At 33.0% G+C, this 15,591-nt stretch overlaps 1 protein-coding gene across 2 annotated transcripts; it reads left to right on the top strand.

The window, feature by feature from the left end:
* The first annotated feature begins 4,984 nt into the window (after nucleotides 1-4,984).
* LOC138329723 (patched domain-containing protein 3-like) lies at nucleotides 4,985-15,037 on the top strand. Of its 2 annotated transcripts, XM_069277002.1 has the most exons (4): nucleotides 4,985-5,075; nucleotides 6,398-7,385; nucleotides 10,812-11,012; nucleotides 12,224-15,037. In XM_069277002.1, the coding sequence occupies exons 2-4, from the start codon at nucleotides 6,404-6,406 to the stop codon at nucleotides 13,642-13,644; spliced, it is 2,604 nt and encodes an 867-aa protein (XP_069133103.1). In that variant the 5' UTR covers nucleotides 4,985-5,075; nucleotides 6,398-6,403; the 3' UTR covers nucleotides 13,645-15,037. The 2 variants fall into 2 exon arrangements, with proteins under 2 accessions (XP_069133103.1, XP_069133104.1); XM_069277003.1 differs by lacking the exon at nucleotides 10,812-11,012.
* The last annotated feature ends 554 nt before the right edge of the window (nucleotides 15,038-15,591 follow it).

Genomic DNA, 15,591 nt, shown 5'->3' on the forward strand with positions numbered 1-15,591 from the left:
TAGTTCATTTTCTGTTTGAAGCAGTATGTTATATTATTTAATCTGACTTATATCAGATTTCCTTCCCCTTGTTTCCAGTAGTTGGCCAGACAAAGACTACATTGTATAGAGACTGAGAATGGTTAATTTTGGTCTTGTACGTAGGTTTTGAATGTGCTGTCACTTTGTGCTATACATATATATATAATTAGGGAAACAAATGCATATCATAAGTCATTTCATGACTTCCAAATTATGGGAGATTTATTTTTCGCTGTATGCGAAAATTGTACATTCCAACTATTCTGTGTTTGCATATTACAGTTATCTCCCCTTACAGGAAGGTATCAAATGTACATGTATGCGACAATGAAAGGTCATTATTTTGTAGAAGAAATTTATGTTTTTTACTCGTAAAAATATGACTAATACCTACCTGTAAAGGCAGAAAATTCTTTAATGTGCTAAGTTGGGATATTGAAATAGCTGGACTGTTATTTTCCTTCATGTTTCTGACAAATATTAAGGATATACAGATGTATACATCTTCAAAAGCAACCAACACAATATAATCCAAACTTCTTTATTTACACAAATATGCACTTGTATGTGTTGATAATCACACTCAAATGACAAGAACAGCAGAATTCATAATTGTAATGAACATGTTGAAACCATTGCATAGCAACTGTTTGTGACAAAGCTGCTGCAATGTGGCCTCAACTTTGCTTGAAATATTTGTGAGAAAACTTATTTGCATAAACATTCTGAATATTTGCCACCGATTTGCAGCAAATATTTACAGCAGATTTTTGCTACAAACTTGGCACAACTATCTGCAAAATGCCTTTTATTAGTCATCATCTGTCATTGTGCATCATGTCTTGTCTTCTCTGTGCCGTGCATAATATTTTCATTCAAATAAATTCTCAATAACCGATTGACCCATGATACTGATATTTGGTGTCATGTGTAGCATGCTGCGATGAAGGGCTACCGAATTTATTCAAATGAATGATATTGACCTTCATTCAACGTCACAGAGGTCAAATAGGCTTCATTTTAAAACAACTTTTTTTCAATAACTGTAAGAGGCCTATAGAGACCTGATATTTGGCCTGTAGTATGCAGGACAACAGGAATACCAAGTTGTTCAAATGAAAGTGAATGACATTGAACTTTATTCAAGGTCACAGGAATCAAATAGGCTAAAATTTCTAAACAACTTCTTGTGAATAACTAATAGGCATAGACCTGTTACTTGACCGTGGTATGTTGGGATGAAGGGCTTCAAAGTTTGTTCTTATGAATTTTCAAGGTAATAGAATTGGGTAAAATCAACTTCTTGCCAGTAACTAAAAGACCTAGAGACCTGATATTGGTCATGTGGTATGCTGGAGCAAAGGGCTTTTCTATTCCAAGGTCTTGGAGGTCAAATGCATATACAATCTGTAGATGATGTACATGTAGATGAAAATCTTCAGACAACTTCTCGGTAATAAGTTAAACGCCTTAAATATGGTATTCAGAATCTGTGCATGCAGCATTTTCGACGAAGAACTTCAATTTGTTTACTAGAATGACCTTGACCTACTTGGTAAAATATATGTAGAGACTAACAATTTCAACTAAGAATTTATTTTAGATGCAATGTCCTAAGTGTTAGCCGAATAAAAGGTAGGCATCTTCATGTCAAAGTTTGGAAGCTTTGTTCGTATTACAATAAGAAATATTAATGATATTTCTCGGCGCTCTTTGATTGGACCGTGTTAGTTATGGTTTAATTTGTAGGACACAAAACAAAGCATTTAATTGACTTTTATTTGTTTCTTTTATTGTGGGTTTCAAATTATAGATAAACAAAATATCGGGACGTTGCATAGAAATGAAATCTAAGTTCCCTTGTATTGGTGATCCAATATATAGACACTGAAGTAATTGTCTGTAGATGGCTTTCTAACAAGAAATCCACAGTTTGAATGAGTTTCACAGTTTTAAGTTCACTTTTTGGAAAACCAAACTTTGAAATATGTAGTGAAATGTCCTTGGTGTACGTATTGTCCGTCTTTTGGTGGTTGAGAGTGCATGTCAAGATATCGAAAACACGTTTATGTGACAGAAGTGGCCATTGTTCAATTTGACAAGTAATCCCAGATGTGATAAAGATTTATTAAATAGTTCAATTAAACACTTAAAAATAGAGTGCGCGCCTTAAATTGATATAAAAATTTAAAGACGACACTACCCAAGCCTATCAATGACAAAATCGTCTCGGGAAGATAGCAGTATAAACACTTTGTTTGACATGTGAGGAATTATGCGACTAGTCCGCTAAACCTGCCTATATTATTAGGCTTTTTATTTTTTATTTTTTTTTGGCCTAATATATAGTCTATATATTAGGCAAAAAAAAAAAAAAAAAAAAAAAAAAAAAAATTAAAAAAAGCCTAATAATATAGGCAGGTTTAGCGGACAATTATGCGACATACTCAGCAATTGACTGTAATGCTACACAATGAAGACCACATGGCTTTAAAAGAAAATACAATTATGCAAGAAAAAGAAGATATGATTTTTTTTCTGTGGGTATGTGCAAGGGAAAAACTTAATGTACTGTCTGTTTAAAGATCAACTTATGAATACATGCACATTGCCATAATCATCATTTCAAAGATAAAGTTTAGAAATTGATTCAACATGGCAATCAAATTTACATTTATATTTACATTTTTTTGACATAGTGATTGAAGTGCAAGCGAATGTTGTGAAACAACAATCATTGGTACGCTCGCCAAGCCTGAGCACATTAAAACAGTGATAACAATCCGCGATGAAAAATTAAATGATGTTTTGATACTTTCACACCCTAGTTGAAGGTATGAACTAATATAAATCTCACATACAATAGCTTTCCAATGATAAGCAATGTTAACAATTACGCAATTGGTGATGTTTTCCAATGTTTACGTGAACATTTAAAAAAAAAAACCTATTTATACAATTTTTTTAATGTGTTTGCAAAAGTCTTATATTTTGTCGAAGTTGCTAACTATATCATCTAAATGTGATAGCTCGAGTTGCCTCCCTTTAAACGTCATTGCATTCAAAGATTATTTTTTAACTTCTAGCTGTTACATTTTAATTATAAATTTAATTAGGAATTTTCAAACCAAAATACATGTAGAAAGTATACCTGAGAAGGTGTCAATCTCTAGGAGTCATCATTAGTTTTATCTTTATCGTTTTTGAAAACAGTACGACCATAACATTGCTGCATAACGCGTACGTGACCCTACCCCTTTTGGTAAACGCCCCTTTTGGTACACGCCCATTTTTTGTACAAAATTCGGGTTTTCCCATCTAAAATCCTAGTTACTGTGTTTTGTTATTTAAACTATTGTTAGCACTTGCATTTTATTTCGCAAATGTTTGGCCATGATTTAAATGTCAAAAGTCTGCAACGCAACGTGGTCAGACTGGCTATTTTGGTTTTCTAAAAAGGTCACCAGCACATAATCCGGCAATGGTTATATATTTCTACTGTTATTTAAAAAAAAAACATTCTTAATTTAAGTGAATATTCAGATATGGATATATTTATCTTATTTTTTTTCTTTGAAACATTGATAAAATTGATAATTTTAGTAAATATTATATGAAATGATTAATTAGTTTAAAGAAATGGCACTCATGTTCCAGAATGATTAATTCGTTATAAAAAATGGCACTCAGATTCTTACAGTATTTATTGATGATGAAATCCTTATTTCAGAAATCAGAAATTCAAAATGAATAAAAAATCTATTTCAGTTAGATCATGAAAATAAGTTATTCAACTTATTGTTCTTGAATCAACTTTATATATTACTCTATATATATAAATAAATGAATAAATGTCTTTTGTTTAACACCAAAATTCAAAATTGAACAGTATTTACTACAACATGTATACTAAATTCAATATACAGGGTAAAGCAATTTCTATATTCATTTGTTTTAGGCCTTCATTCACAGAATCTATATGTGAGTGGCCTTGGTACTCTGATTAAGGTTTCAAATCGATTTTATTCCCCAGCAAATTAGAGGGATGCCAGGGTTGGGACCCTGGGTTCATTCCTCTTACAACATATAGCCTCTCACAGGAGGTCTCTTTCACTCCTTTTACTCGATCGCTTTTAGTTCGTTACATTCAATTTCTCAATTCATTCTCCAAACTCAATAATACAAATATCGGTATATAAATTTCAATTAATTGAAAAGGTTTCTCTTGCATTTATACATTTAATAATTTATAGTATTGATGTGATGTCACCTATTCATTAAATTTGAAATCACACTTTTCAGCAAAAAAAAAGATAATTTCTTAAAAAAACCCACTATGTATTATATTTACATTGTACAGAGATCAGACAAATCTGTAACATTGATAGGTGGAATCAATTTAGATAAAGTGTTACTACTGATATGTGTTTACATGTATATGTAACAAGAAATTACGATGAACATGGCTTACATGTATGTGTGCAATAGGCAACCAGGTATATCAATCATCAATTCGAAACCTAAAAAATAAATGGCACACTTGCATTGTACATTACGAACTATATGAACATGGGCGTTAAAAATTACAATTAAAAAAAAAATAAAAAAAGAAGAGAAAGGACAATACTACATTTGAAAAAAAAGAAAACAAACACTATATATATATCCATAGCACGAAGCATATGTGTAACTAAAACAATTGTTCAATTTCTTATTTTCATAAAGTAGCACAGATATATATATATGTTCGCACAAACAAAGAGTAATGTCCATCTCGGATTTCGTGTTTAGTTACTTTTAATATATATTAATTTCTTGGTTTGTATGTCATAATCATGCATATCTTGTGTAATGCAATATACCTAGGTTTATGATAAATTGATGCACGTTAATACATTGGTGAATGCTCGGAATTATTATTGGTGAAATACCCGGGTCAAGTAGGGTTCATTCAGATAAGATACGCCACAATGTATTTATGACCTAAACGAAGTGCTCTACCTGTGTACTTTCGTCGGCCTGAGATTACATAAGGACGTTTTATTTCAATAAGTGTAAGTATGTTATGTTTCCATTAGATATTCAAGTATATGCAAATTTTGTTAAAATTGAATTGGAAACCATGTGAACTATCCCAATGTATTATAACAAACTATTTATCATGACACTAATTTCGTTACGGATTATTATGGTAACTCTGTTTACATGAATAACGTGTAGTTAAACAACGAATTCTTACGAGTACTTACTTTTATATAACACACGTTATACTTAGGTCATTGTTGTGTTTTTTCTCTATGTTTTTTTTATTATTATTTTCTGAAACCTTTTAGCCAACAAGGCAAACACGACCACAAAATAAAAAAAAAAATAAAAAAATCAAAAGAAGTTTTGAAGCGTTAAAATTTATTTAGGAAATGTACTGTTTTCCATAAATATGAATATTTATTTTATTGCATTTCATTGACAAAACATTTTTCATTAAAAACAAATGGAGAAAAATTGCACCGTAGTCATTATTGAAAGAAATTGAGTTAAAGATGCTCAACCGCCGACAGAGCATAAATGATACTGATAACTTGAACAGTAATTGGTGTTCAATCATGCATATATATGTCTAATTAACACAACAAATTATATAAAACAATTTATTTTGCCTTAAGCGCATGCGCAATAAGCACTTCATTCCATATAGGATATAGTGTCACGGATTTTTTTCGGGATGCAATTAATTATTTTTCATATTTTTAACTTGAAATAAAATTAGAAGCTTAAAGATACTCCACCGCCGACAGAGCATAAATGATACTCATCATTTGAACAATAATTGGTGTTTAATCGTGTATAGATATGCCTAATTAACAAAAAATAACATAAAATAATTTATTTCGCCTTTGTGCATGCGCAATCATTACTTCATTCCATATAGGATATAGTGCCATGGAATTTTTTCGGGATGCAGTTAATTATTTTTCATATTTTTAACTTGAAGTAAAATTAGTAGTTCAAACTTTTCAATGGTGGTTATGGTGTAAAGTAAGTAACCTTTGTTACTGAAGAAAAATACTAATTCGTCTAGTCATGTTTTTGATGGTGAAAAAATACCATTTGTCAGCGGTGGAGCATCTTTAAACTTTTCAATGGTGGTAATGGTGTAAAGTAAGTAACTTTTGTAACTGAAGAAAAATACTAATTCGTCTGCTCCTGTTCTTGATAGTAAAAAAAATACCATTTGTCAGCGGTGGAGCATCTTAAACTTACATTATTTTAATAATTCAGATTATTATTAAATAAAGATAGGCATAACAAGTTAAGATTACCTTTATAATATATGTTTATGGTATAATTTCTGATAATGCCTGATTATATTTTGCAGTGAGAAATGATGTTTTCAGCTGCAAAATTGGAAGATAGCATTTCCGGCGTTTTCGGGAGGTATGGGAAAGTCGTATCAAAATATCCATGGGGTTTGATCATGACGTGTATCCTTGTCAATGGGCTTCTTGGTGTTAATATCCAATGGGTGACATCAGACTCCGATCTAGGAAGAGTGTACACTCCGACTAACAGTCAGGCAAAGAAAGACAGAGAACATATTTTGTCAATTTTCCCCGATTCTTCGGGAACCAACTTTTACCGACAAAGTATGGACAGTCTTGGATTTTTTGGAGAAATTATCTTTAAACCTCGATACGAGAGAAACGCTTTGGAAAGAAATTTTCAAAACCAACTAAAAAACATCTTAAAAACAGCACGGGCTACTTTTGTCCTTGATATTGACAATAACATCTTCAATTATGAGGATCTCTGTGCAAAAAGAAATGGTCAATGTGTCGTAGATGGCGAGTGTTTGCTAGATTCAACATTCTGGGATATACTGGAGAATGGAAGTATAACTAAAGATGTCTTTGATAAAGAAGACTACTCATTCGTAATTGGAACTCCGACATTTGTTAACGACACTCTTCAGTCCGCACCGGCTTTAAAATTCAGACTCAATTTGCGACAAGATTCTTCAACATTTAGCACACTATCTGCCAAATGGGAAACTAAATTTTTAGAAACATTAAAGAATATGAAATTGAACGATTCAGACATTGCTTACCAGATATCAGATTCACTGAACACCGAACTTGACGCCAACACAGGGGGAGACGTAACATACTTTTCTCTTACGTTCACTTTAATGATTACAAATGCATCTTTTGTTGCTGCCGGTGGGAATTGTGTATCCAATCGTGGACACCTAGGACGAGCTGGGATCATCTCGGCAGGAATGGCTATCCTCGGATCATTCGGACTCATGTCTGCGTGCCACGTCGACTTTGTCAACATTGTGGGTGTCATGCCATTTCTGATAATCGGTAAATATATCATATTCTTTTTATCCATATCGGCCAGTTTATTCATTTTTGTTGAATTTCTTGGGTCAGTTTCCATGCATGTTATAAGTACTGGTAGGACTATTGGGTTTGTAGTTTGTATAAGGTGAAGCTGGTGAATTTTACACACAAGAGAATTCAGTATGTCGATACTGGGAAAAGAGGCGTGGCTACTTTCCGCCAATGGTGACCTAGGTCGGCACAACTCTTGCCTGAAGTAGAAATACGTTACGCGTAAGATGTCACATGACGTATTGTTGATTGTCTAGGTCCAAAACAGAATGTCACTATTTACCTAAGTGCATATAAACTGCAATATATAGGCATTAACTCTATGCGAAAAAGCACCAAATAAAATTTGATTTCGTACTTCTTTACTTCTTATCTACTTCTAACAATTGAGCTTTTCTTTATCAGGTCTGACGTTGCAGATGAAAGGTGGGGTGCAAAATCCTCCCATGCTCGGATTTCTTTTGTAGTATTAAATGTCTAGGTGCATTACTACTTTATATGTGATTTTTTTTCTTTAGTCGTTTTTGAAAAGACATAAAGGGTCTGAAATGACATTTTCTGGGTTTGTGCCAAGGGGACCCTTGTGTCCACCTTTTGAACATTATTTTTGATTATTTTTGCGAATTGAAGAGGCTTCATTCTCTATTTTATACTCTTTTATAATGGTAATAACTAATTAGTTTCACTGCAAATTGATTTAGATAAAGAAAACGTTTTGAAAAGGTTTTGGGTTTGCTCTGAATATTTAGCATGTTATCGATTTTGTCCACGATTTTAACTCGTTTTAAAAATATGCCATTCGTATAGTCGTCAGGCAGAAACTTAAATAAGAAAAAAGAAATCCGCGAAAATTGAACATAGATATCAAACAACAATTTGTGATCGAATTCTGCAAACTAACATTTATACTATAAAATAAGTGCATTTTTATTCTTGCATTTTCCCTAAATGTACAAAAAATCTGATACGCACTTGGGTGAAACAAATACTTTCTTTAAAATCAACAGAAGTCTAGTAATAATTGGAAAGAAATGTATTTTCATTAGCAACTCAAACTCAATCTTTCCTTCTTACATTGTATATAAAACTTTATGAAAATTAATTCAAAAAGATTAAAGAGCGAAACAGAATTAAATTTGATTTTTAAATAAAACTAGTCGAAACAAAAAAGAATTACAACACTACAAATGCAATAATCTTAATTTTGACCAATTAGGAACTTTGACTTCGTCGTTACCAAGAGAACAAAGCATTTCAACCCTGTTATTATCTTAGTCGGTATACCTCATAACCCGTATGTACTAATTTTCACTTCTAAAATATCTAAAACTATTATATTTCAACCAATCAGAGTCACCCATTTTTTTACTATGGAAACCAAGCATTTTTTAAATGTTTTTATGTTATTCAGCATACTTAAATAACGTAAACCCTATATACAAACATACAAATTTTCACTTAAATAAGACATTATCTTTTTAGCCAATCAGAGGCCTTCATTATTTTTTTCGAAAGTGTTATTATTAGCACACCTGGCCCGAAGGTGTCATGGCGCGGCGTCCGTCTACTCATATGGCTGAATCGGTTTTGACCAAATCAAAGTCTTCTTCTGTAGGAATCAAAGGATTTTGTTCTAATTCTAGGGAAAACATTGTATCATCTAAAATCCTTTTTCTTCTGTAGGAATGAAGGGATATTGTTTTAAATTGGTCTGACGCTTCCATGGCTTAAGGCCGTGATCAGGGGAACTAATTTTGTATAAACGGTGGTTCTTTACTCACATGGGCTGGAGGGGCGGGGCCCAATAATGGAAATATAGCAAATTCTTTACAAAATCCTTCTTTTTCTGTAGGAATAAATGGAATTTGTTCTAATTTAGTCTGAAGCATTCTTAAGTAAAGGGAAACCAATTATGTATAAACAGTGGGTCTAGTCCTTCAGGGGTATGAGGGGCGAGGCCCAATAGGGGAAATATGATAAATTCTTTAAAATTCTTCTTCTTCTGTAGCAATGAAGGGATTTTGTTCTAATTTGATATGAAGTTTTCTTGGGTAAAGGGAAACCAATGTTGTAAAAATGGTGGGTATGTACCCCCACTAGCCGGAGGGGCGAGGTCCAATAATGGAAATATGGGCAATTCTTTAAAATCTTTCTTCTTCAGTAGGAATCGAGGGATTTTGTTCTTATTTGATCTGAAGCTTTCTTGGGTTGATTATAAGGGGAACCAATTTTCTGTATAAATGATGGGTCCGGTCTCTTAGGAGCCTGTGGAGCGGGTCCAATACGGAAAATATAGTAAATTATTTAAAATCCTTCATCTTCTGTAGGAATGAATAGATTAAGTTCTTATCAAAAGCCGTCAAATTGGTAGCTTGTGTTATTGGCTTAGAACAGGTGAGCGATACGGGCCTATTGGGCCTCTTGTTATATTAATCATCTAGCATTATCACTATACACTAATTTTTGCTTAAATCATCTGACTTTGAAATACTAAATTGAAATGTATAGGTATACAAAAAGGTGGTCTGATGCTACCTGCACTCGCTATTTTCAAGTCACCCAGAAACTATTTTCCTGGATTTTAATTTCGAAAATAGATTAGACATAGATAGACATTTTCATGAAAGTATCTTTAATGCAGGGTAAAATTGAGATGATAAAGAGTAATATTTGGTTTCGTTTTTTCCCAAAAGTATTATTTTTTGCAAAAAAAAAAAAAAAAAAAAAATATTTCAAGGTGAAAAATCCGTTAAAAATCTAAACGACATGTCTCAGACATGAAGTGTACGATTTTAAAAATCATTCAGAAGTAGGTTTACATATTTATTTACGTCTATGTATATTCTTTTCGGAATCTACAAATATACTGTATACGGACCCTGTCGAATAAGTACTGAATAATTCATAAATCATCAACAGTAATTTCTACATTCCTAGTGTACAGTAGACCTACCTCTTTACTATATCAGTCTAGCTATCTCCTAGATCATCCCCGCATTCTCACTTAATCACATAAAAGTGATGTCGATTAATTTATTGTAGAGTGAGGATTGATCTAACGTAGTACAGGTACAAATACGAACCCCGAAATGGTATATTTATCGGAAGAGAAATTGTTTGAATTTTGAAGCGGGGGCGAGAGCCACCATATTGACCATAATAACATTTTTACCGACCCCTATAAAATGGTAAGGGGTTACCACGCGATTGCTCTCCGCTAGTCATTTGCGGACATTTCTGTCCGAGATTCGATCAATAGTGTATGATACAATTCAAAGTTTATAACTTCATTTAACAAGCCAAAACAGATTATTGCTCTTTCTTATAACAATAAAAAATATATGAACATGGTGATAGATCAGTCATAATTTATTAACTGACTTTTTTGTTTTTTAGGAATTGGTGTGGATGATATGTTTGTCATGATGTCCGGCCTTGCAGACGCTGACCAGTCCGCAAAAATAGAAGACAAAATCGCTTACGTCATGAAAAAAAGTGGAATCGCTATAACGATCACCTCTTTAACAAACTTCATCGCCTTTGCTGTTGGAATTACATCCGTCTTTAAGAGTGTCAGAAACTTTTGTATCTACACAGGTAAACAATCATGTGTATTATTTATACAATGTTTTGTCTAACTTTATTAATCTATATATTAATTTATTTATTTATGTCTTATCGATTCTTTTATCAGTTATTAATCAATTACTTTTTGTTTGTAATACCTTTCTTTATCTTGACCGTTATCAATACTGTTTTTTAAACAGTTGTTCAGTACTTTGGATAATTTGGTTTATTATTGGTGCAAATATATACAGTGCAAACAATAAAATTAGTATTAAAACACATTAGGAATACGATCTTAAATGAGCGTTCAATTCATATGAGTTTTTATGACACAAGGCCCATATTATTTTTTAGCCTTGGAGGGCAAAAACATAAAGGGCCTAAAATGTTGCTTTTTAACACTACTCTGGGTATGTGTCAAGGGGACCTCTTGTCTCCAACTTGTAAACGTATTTTGTTAATAAAAAGTATTCATTCTTTATTTGTTATCCTGTTTTTAAAAGTATCTAATAATTAATTTGAATACAATTTCATTTTTAAGCAAAACACATCAAATTGTTGACAGGATATAGTTTTAAGGTTGCTCCCAATATTTGGCATGTTATCGATTTTGATGATTGGATATAAAAGAACATTTTCTCTGGCACTTATGATGGCCAATATGAAGGTTATTTTATTCAAAATGGTGGAGATACAGGACATCAAAAATCGCAATTTTAATTGTTTTTGTTCCAACTGAAGCATTTTTCAGTGCCTTTAAAAGAGGATGTAGTGTTGATCTTTCGCACTAAACTTTTATATACTTTTGACGTCACAAGAAGAGGTTCCACTGACGGGGGCAGCGGGGAATTTGATTTGGCAATAACGATAAGAATGTACATCACAGGTTGGCTGAAAATAACAGTAAACGGAAATATAAGCATTAAATTGCCTTCTGGGGGATTTATGGTCCTATAATTCTTCCAGGATTGCAGACAAATTAATCATAACGCGCTATTGCACGCTATTAAATTTGTCTGTAATCCTTGGATAATTATATGACCATAAATTCCCCAAGAAGGCAATTCAATGCTCAAACATCTACGGATAGCAATGAGTATAATACCGTAAGTTGGGATATTTTGGTCATAATTTTGCTTATCAACAGTTTGGTATAATTTATTGGTCGTAGGGTTTACAGTTTTATGGTAACCCTGTCCACTGTCGCCTGGTATGTTAATTCTCTCCATTATTTGTTTCAGCCACTGCAGTGGGGTTTTGCTATCTGAACCAGATAACCTTCTTCCTCGGGTGTATGGCGTTACATGAGAGGAGAGTGGCCGCTAATAGACACTGCATTACGTGTTCTCCAATCGAATTCCCGACCGAAAACAACCAATCAGACTCGACTGCAACACGAGTTTGCTGCACAGGTTCTCCAGCTAAATCGAGAAATGAGCAAGAGAGCATGTTCGAGAAAATCCCACGATTAGTCATACCTAGAATGATAATTAACGTACCTGCAAAGGTGTTGATATTTATATCATATTTGGCTTATCTTGGGTTTGCTATATTTGGAGTTACACATTTACATCAAGGGTTGATTCTACAAAACTTGGTCTCAGATAGTTCCTACTATTATCAGTTCAGTCAATGGGATTTTGATTACTTCCCTTCGAATTTCCCTATATCTTTTGTCATACCGAACCATCAAAACTATTCCTCAATACATGTGTTAGACAAATTGGACTCCATATTGAAACTTGCACGAAATTATATTGACATCGAAGACACATATGAACTAAATTGGTTGACCTCGTATCAAAATTCTACTTTCTTTGCAAATAAAACTGAAAATGACTTTACGACTGGACTGCATCGTTTTCTAAACAATTCAAAGGTATTTAAAAATGACGTCGTTTTTAATCCAACACCTGACCAAATTGAAGCCAGTCGTTTTTTTGTGATGTCCAATAATATCAAAGATAGTTACACACAAGGAAAATTAATGTTACAAATGCGAGAAATTGCAAGTAATTCTGTGATTCCTTGTTTCGCATATTCTCCTTCTTTTATATTCTTTGAACAGTATGTCGCTGTATTGCCAAGTACCCTTCAGACAGTAGGTATAGCAGTAGCGGCCGTATTTGTCGTTGCCTGTGTACTGATGCCAAATCCTTTCCTTATAATTTGCATCGCTCTGTCACTAGCCTCTATCATCACTGGTGTTCTTGGCTTCATGCACTTCTGGGGATTATCTCTAAGTTCTATAACCATGATTCATGTCATCATGAGTGTAGGTTTCTCGGTAGATTTCAGTGCTCATATATGCCACGCTTTCTTGACGTCGGAAGGTCGGGATAGGAATGCTAGAGTATGCAAAGCACTGGAAATGACTGCAGGTCCTATTTTCAACAGCGCAGTTTCGTCGATTGTGGGCATCATAATGCTGATATTATCTGAATCCTATGTATTCATTTCATTTTTCCGCGTGATGTTACTTGTCATTTTGTTTGGTCTGTTTCATGGACTATTTGTCCTGCCGATTGTCTTTTCCTTGGTTGGCCCAACGAAACCGATGAAGGGCAATGTTCGTCTCTTTACCAACAACATACAAAACCACAAGAAAGAGAAAACAGGAACGTATAATCGTGGATTTGAACTTGATTTTGACCAAGTTTGATTTCGTTTTTGTATTAACATAATGACAAAAATCTATAAAAAGATAAATGTTGATATTTGAGTTAAAAGTTTAGACACATACAATGTAGCATATATATGTAATAAATGTACATGTGTGAATCATCATTAAACAGAATATCATATTTTGATCTACTATAGAAATGTCGAATAACCATAATTTAAAGAGATATGTGCCGTAATTTTCATACTCGCGAATCACTAGAAGATTTTAACATGATATCCGTCACCACAAATTACTAACTTTTTGAGAATTACAAGGTGAAATAAGAGCTAAAAATACGTCTACCGTGCAATGAATTGAGTACACTCTGTTACATCAAATAACCAGGTTGCGACCTACGATTGTTTTACACTTTCACAGTGATATCGGTAATTATAAAGTGACCTATTTAGATATGTTTTCATCTAAACACTATTAAGGCGCATTAAGTTAGTGTTGTAACTGACGTCTATAAAGCATCATACATGCTTGTTCATGCCGTTGAATGATTTTCACAGCATAATCCATCATGACGTAACTTATGGTTTTACTGAAGACAAAGTAGCATGTCCAGAGTGATATCACATTTGAGGATTGATATTTCACTTTATTATACCTCAAGTGAGAATCCTGCATTCTGATTGGTCGAAATATATTTTAAATTTTACACTATCACACGGCAGGTATAATTAGAACAATAGGAAACAATAGACACGTTCGTAGCAACCCCCTAGCAACGGTTGATAGTGTATTTTTGACAGTGCAAAATATTAACCGCCCGAAAAAGATGCGCACTCGTTTCTTTTCTCGACGCCATCTTTGTTTTTTGAAGCGACGCTTCCAAATTTATCTGGAGCTATTTAGTAATAGTTTTAGTGATAGTTAACGCCTTTTCGCTTACCTTCCAAGCGCTATACGTTAATTGGTTTTTATGAACCCGTCGGTGATTAGGTGAACCGAAAACATGCGATTTCAAGCGTCTTCGTGACGTTGCTTATGTGGTAAACAGACGACGGGACGAAACAAAATTAATTGAGATTTACAAAAACGTTAAGATTTTAATAAATGCAGTAGACAAGCAACAAGAATATTTCACTAAATGCTTATTGTGAGTATTCTTTTTTTATAATGCAATGATAATTAGCGCTACTGAGTAGAAGCTGATATGATATTCTAATGCTGACGGTGACTGTTCGACCTTTGCTAAAATCAATGTTTTAATAGATTGCAAATACTTGAAAACTCGGCCAAGTTTTGTTTCTAGACTTTTGTATAATAAAATAAATACTACCTGCATTAGAGGGTGACAGTGCCTAGTGTCACCCCTCGGAATATCACTGTCACCACGTTTTATAATGTCTTCAAAGAGATTAAAATAAAATTGACGGGATGATCAATAGTTTCAATATTATTTTTCCATGGGTAGTGTACCCAAATCAATATATGTTAAATATCAAAAATGGTATTGCTTACTTTTTGCGCCTGATATCTATGCACGACTATACCTTATAGATATGTACATGTACTTCAAATGTAATTTTGTTTTGTAACGCTTTTTGGAAAATTGGAGAAAGGACTATGTATGGTTTGGGCCATTTTTGGCCCCCAAATTCATGACATTTTCAAAACTGTTATTTAGTTAAAAATTAGTTGTATTTTGAATATTAAGTACATATCTGATTCAACTATGAACAATGATGAACATATATATATATAAACATATTGATTAGTGTATCTTAATTCTTTGTAATCCCCACCACAGGATATATACTGTATTTGAAGTTTGATTTCCACATAATAAATATTGTAGAATGTATTAATGATGTTTTTTTCATAATACATTGTCTTCTTTATTATATAGCTATTTCATTTTATTTGTGGCTTTGAGTTTTATGCGGAACAAGCATGCATATAATATAATATAATTATCATATATCATTATCAGAA

Source organism: Argopecten irradians, chromosome 8, assembly GCF_041381155.1.
Source record: "Argopecten irradians isolate NY chromosome 8, Ai_NY, whole genome shotgun sequence".
NCBI lineage: Eukaryota > Metazoa > Mollusca > Bivalvia > Pectinida > Pectinidae > Argopecten > Argopecten irradians.

Coding starts and splice junctions, on each gene's coding strand:
- LOC138329723 (XM_069277002.1), top strand. CDS start 6,404: ATGATGTTTTCAGCTGCAAAATTGGAAGATAGCATTTCCGGCGTTTTC. Junction 7,386..10,811: donor CATGCCATTTCTGATAATCG/GTAAATATATCA, acceptor TTTGTTTTTTAG/GAATTGGTGTGGATGATATG. Junction 11,013..12,223: donor AAACTTTTGTATCTACACAG/GTAAACAATCAT, acceptor TATTTGTTTCAG/CCACTGCAGTGGGGTTTTGC.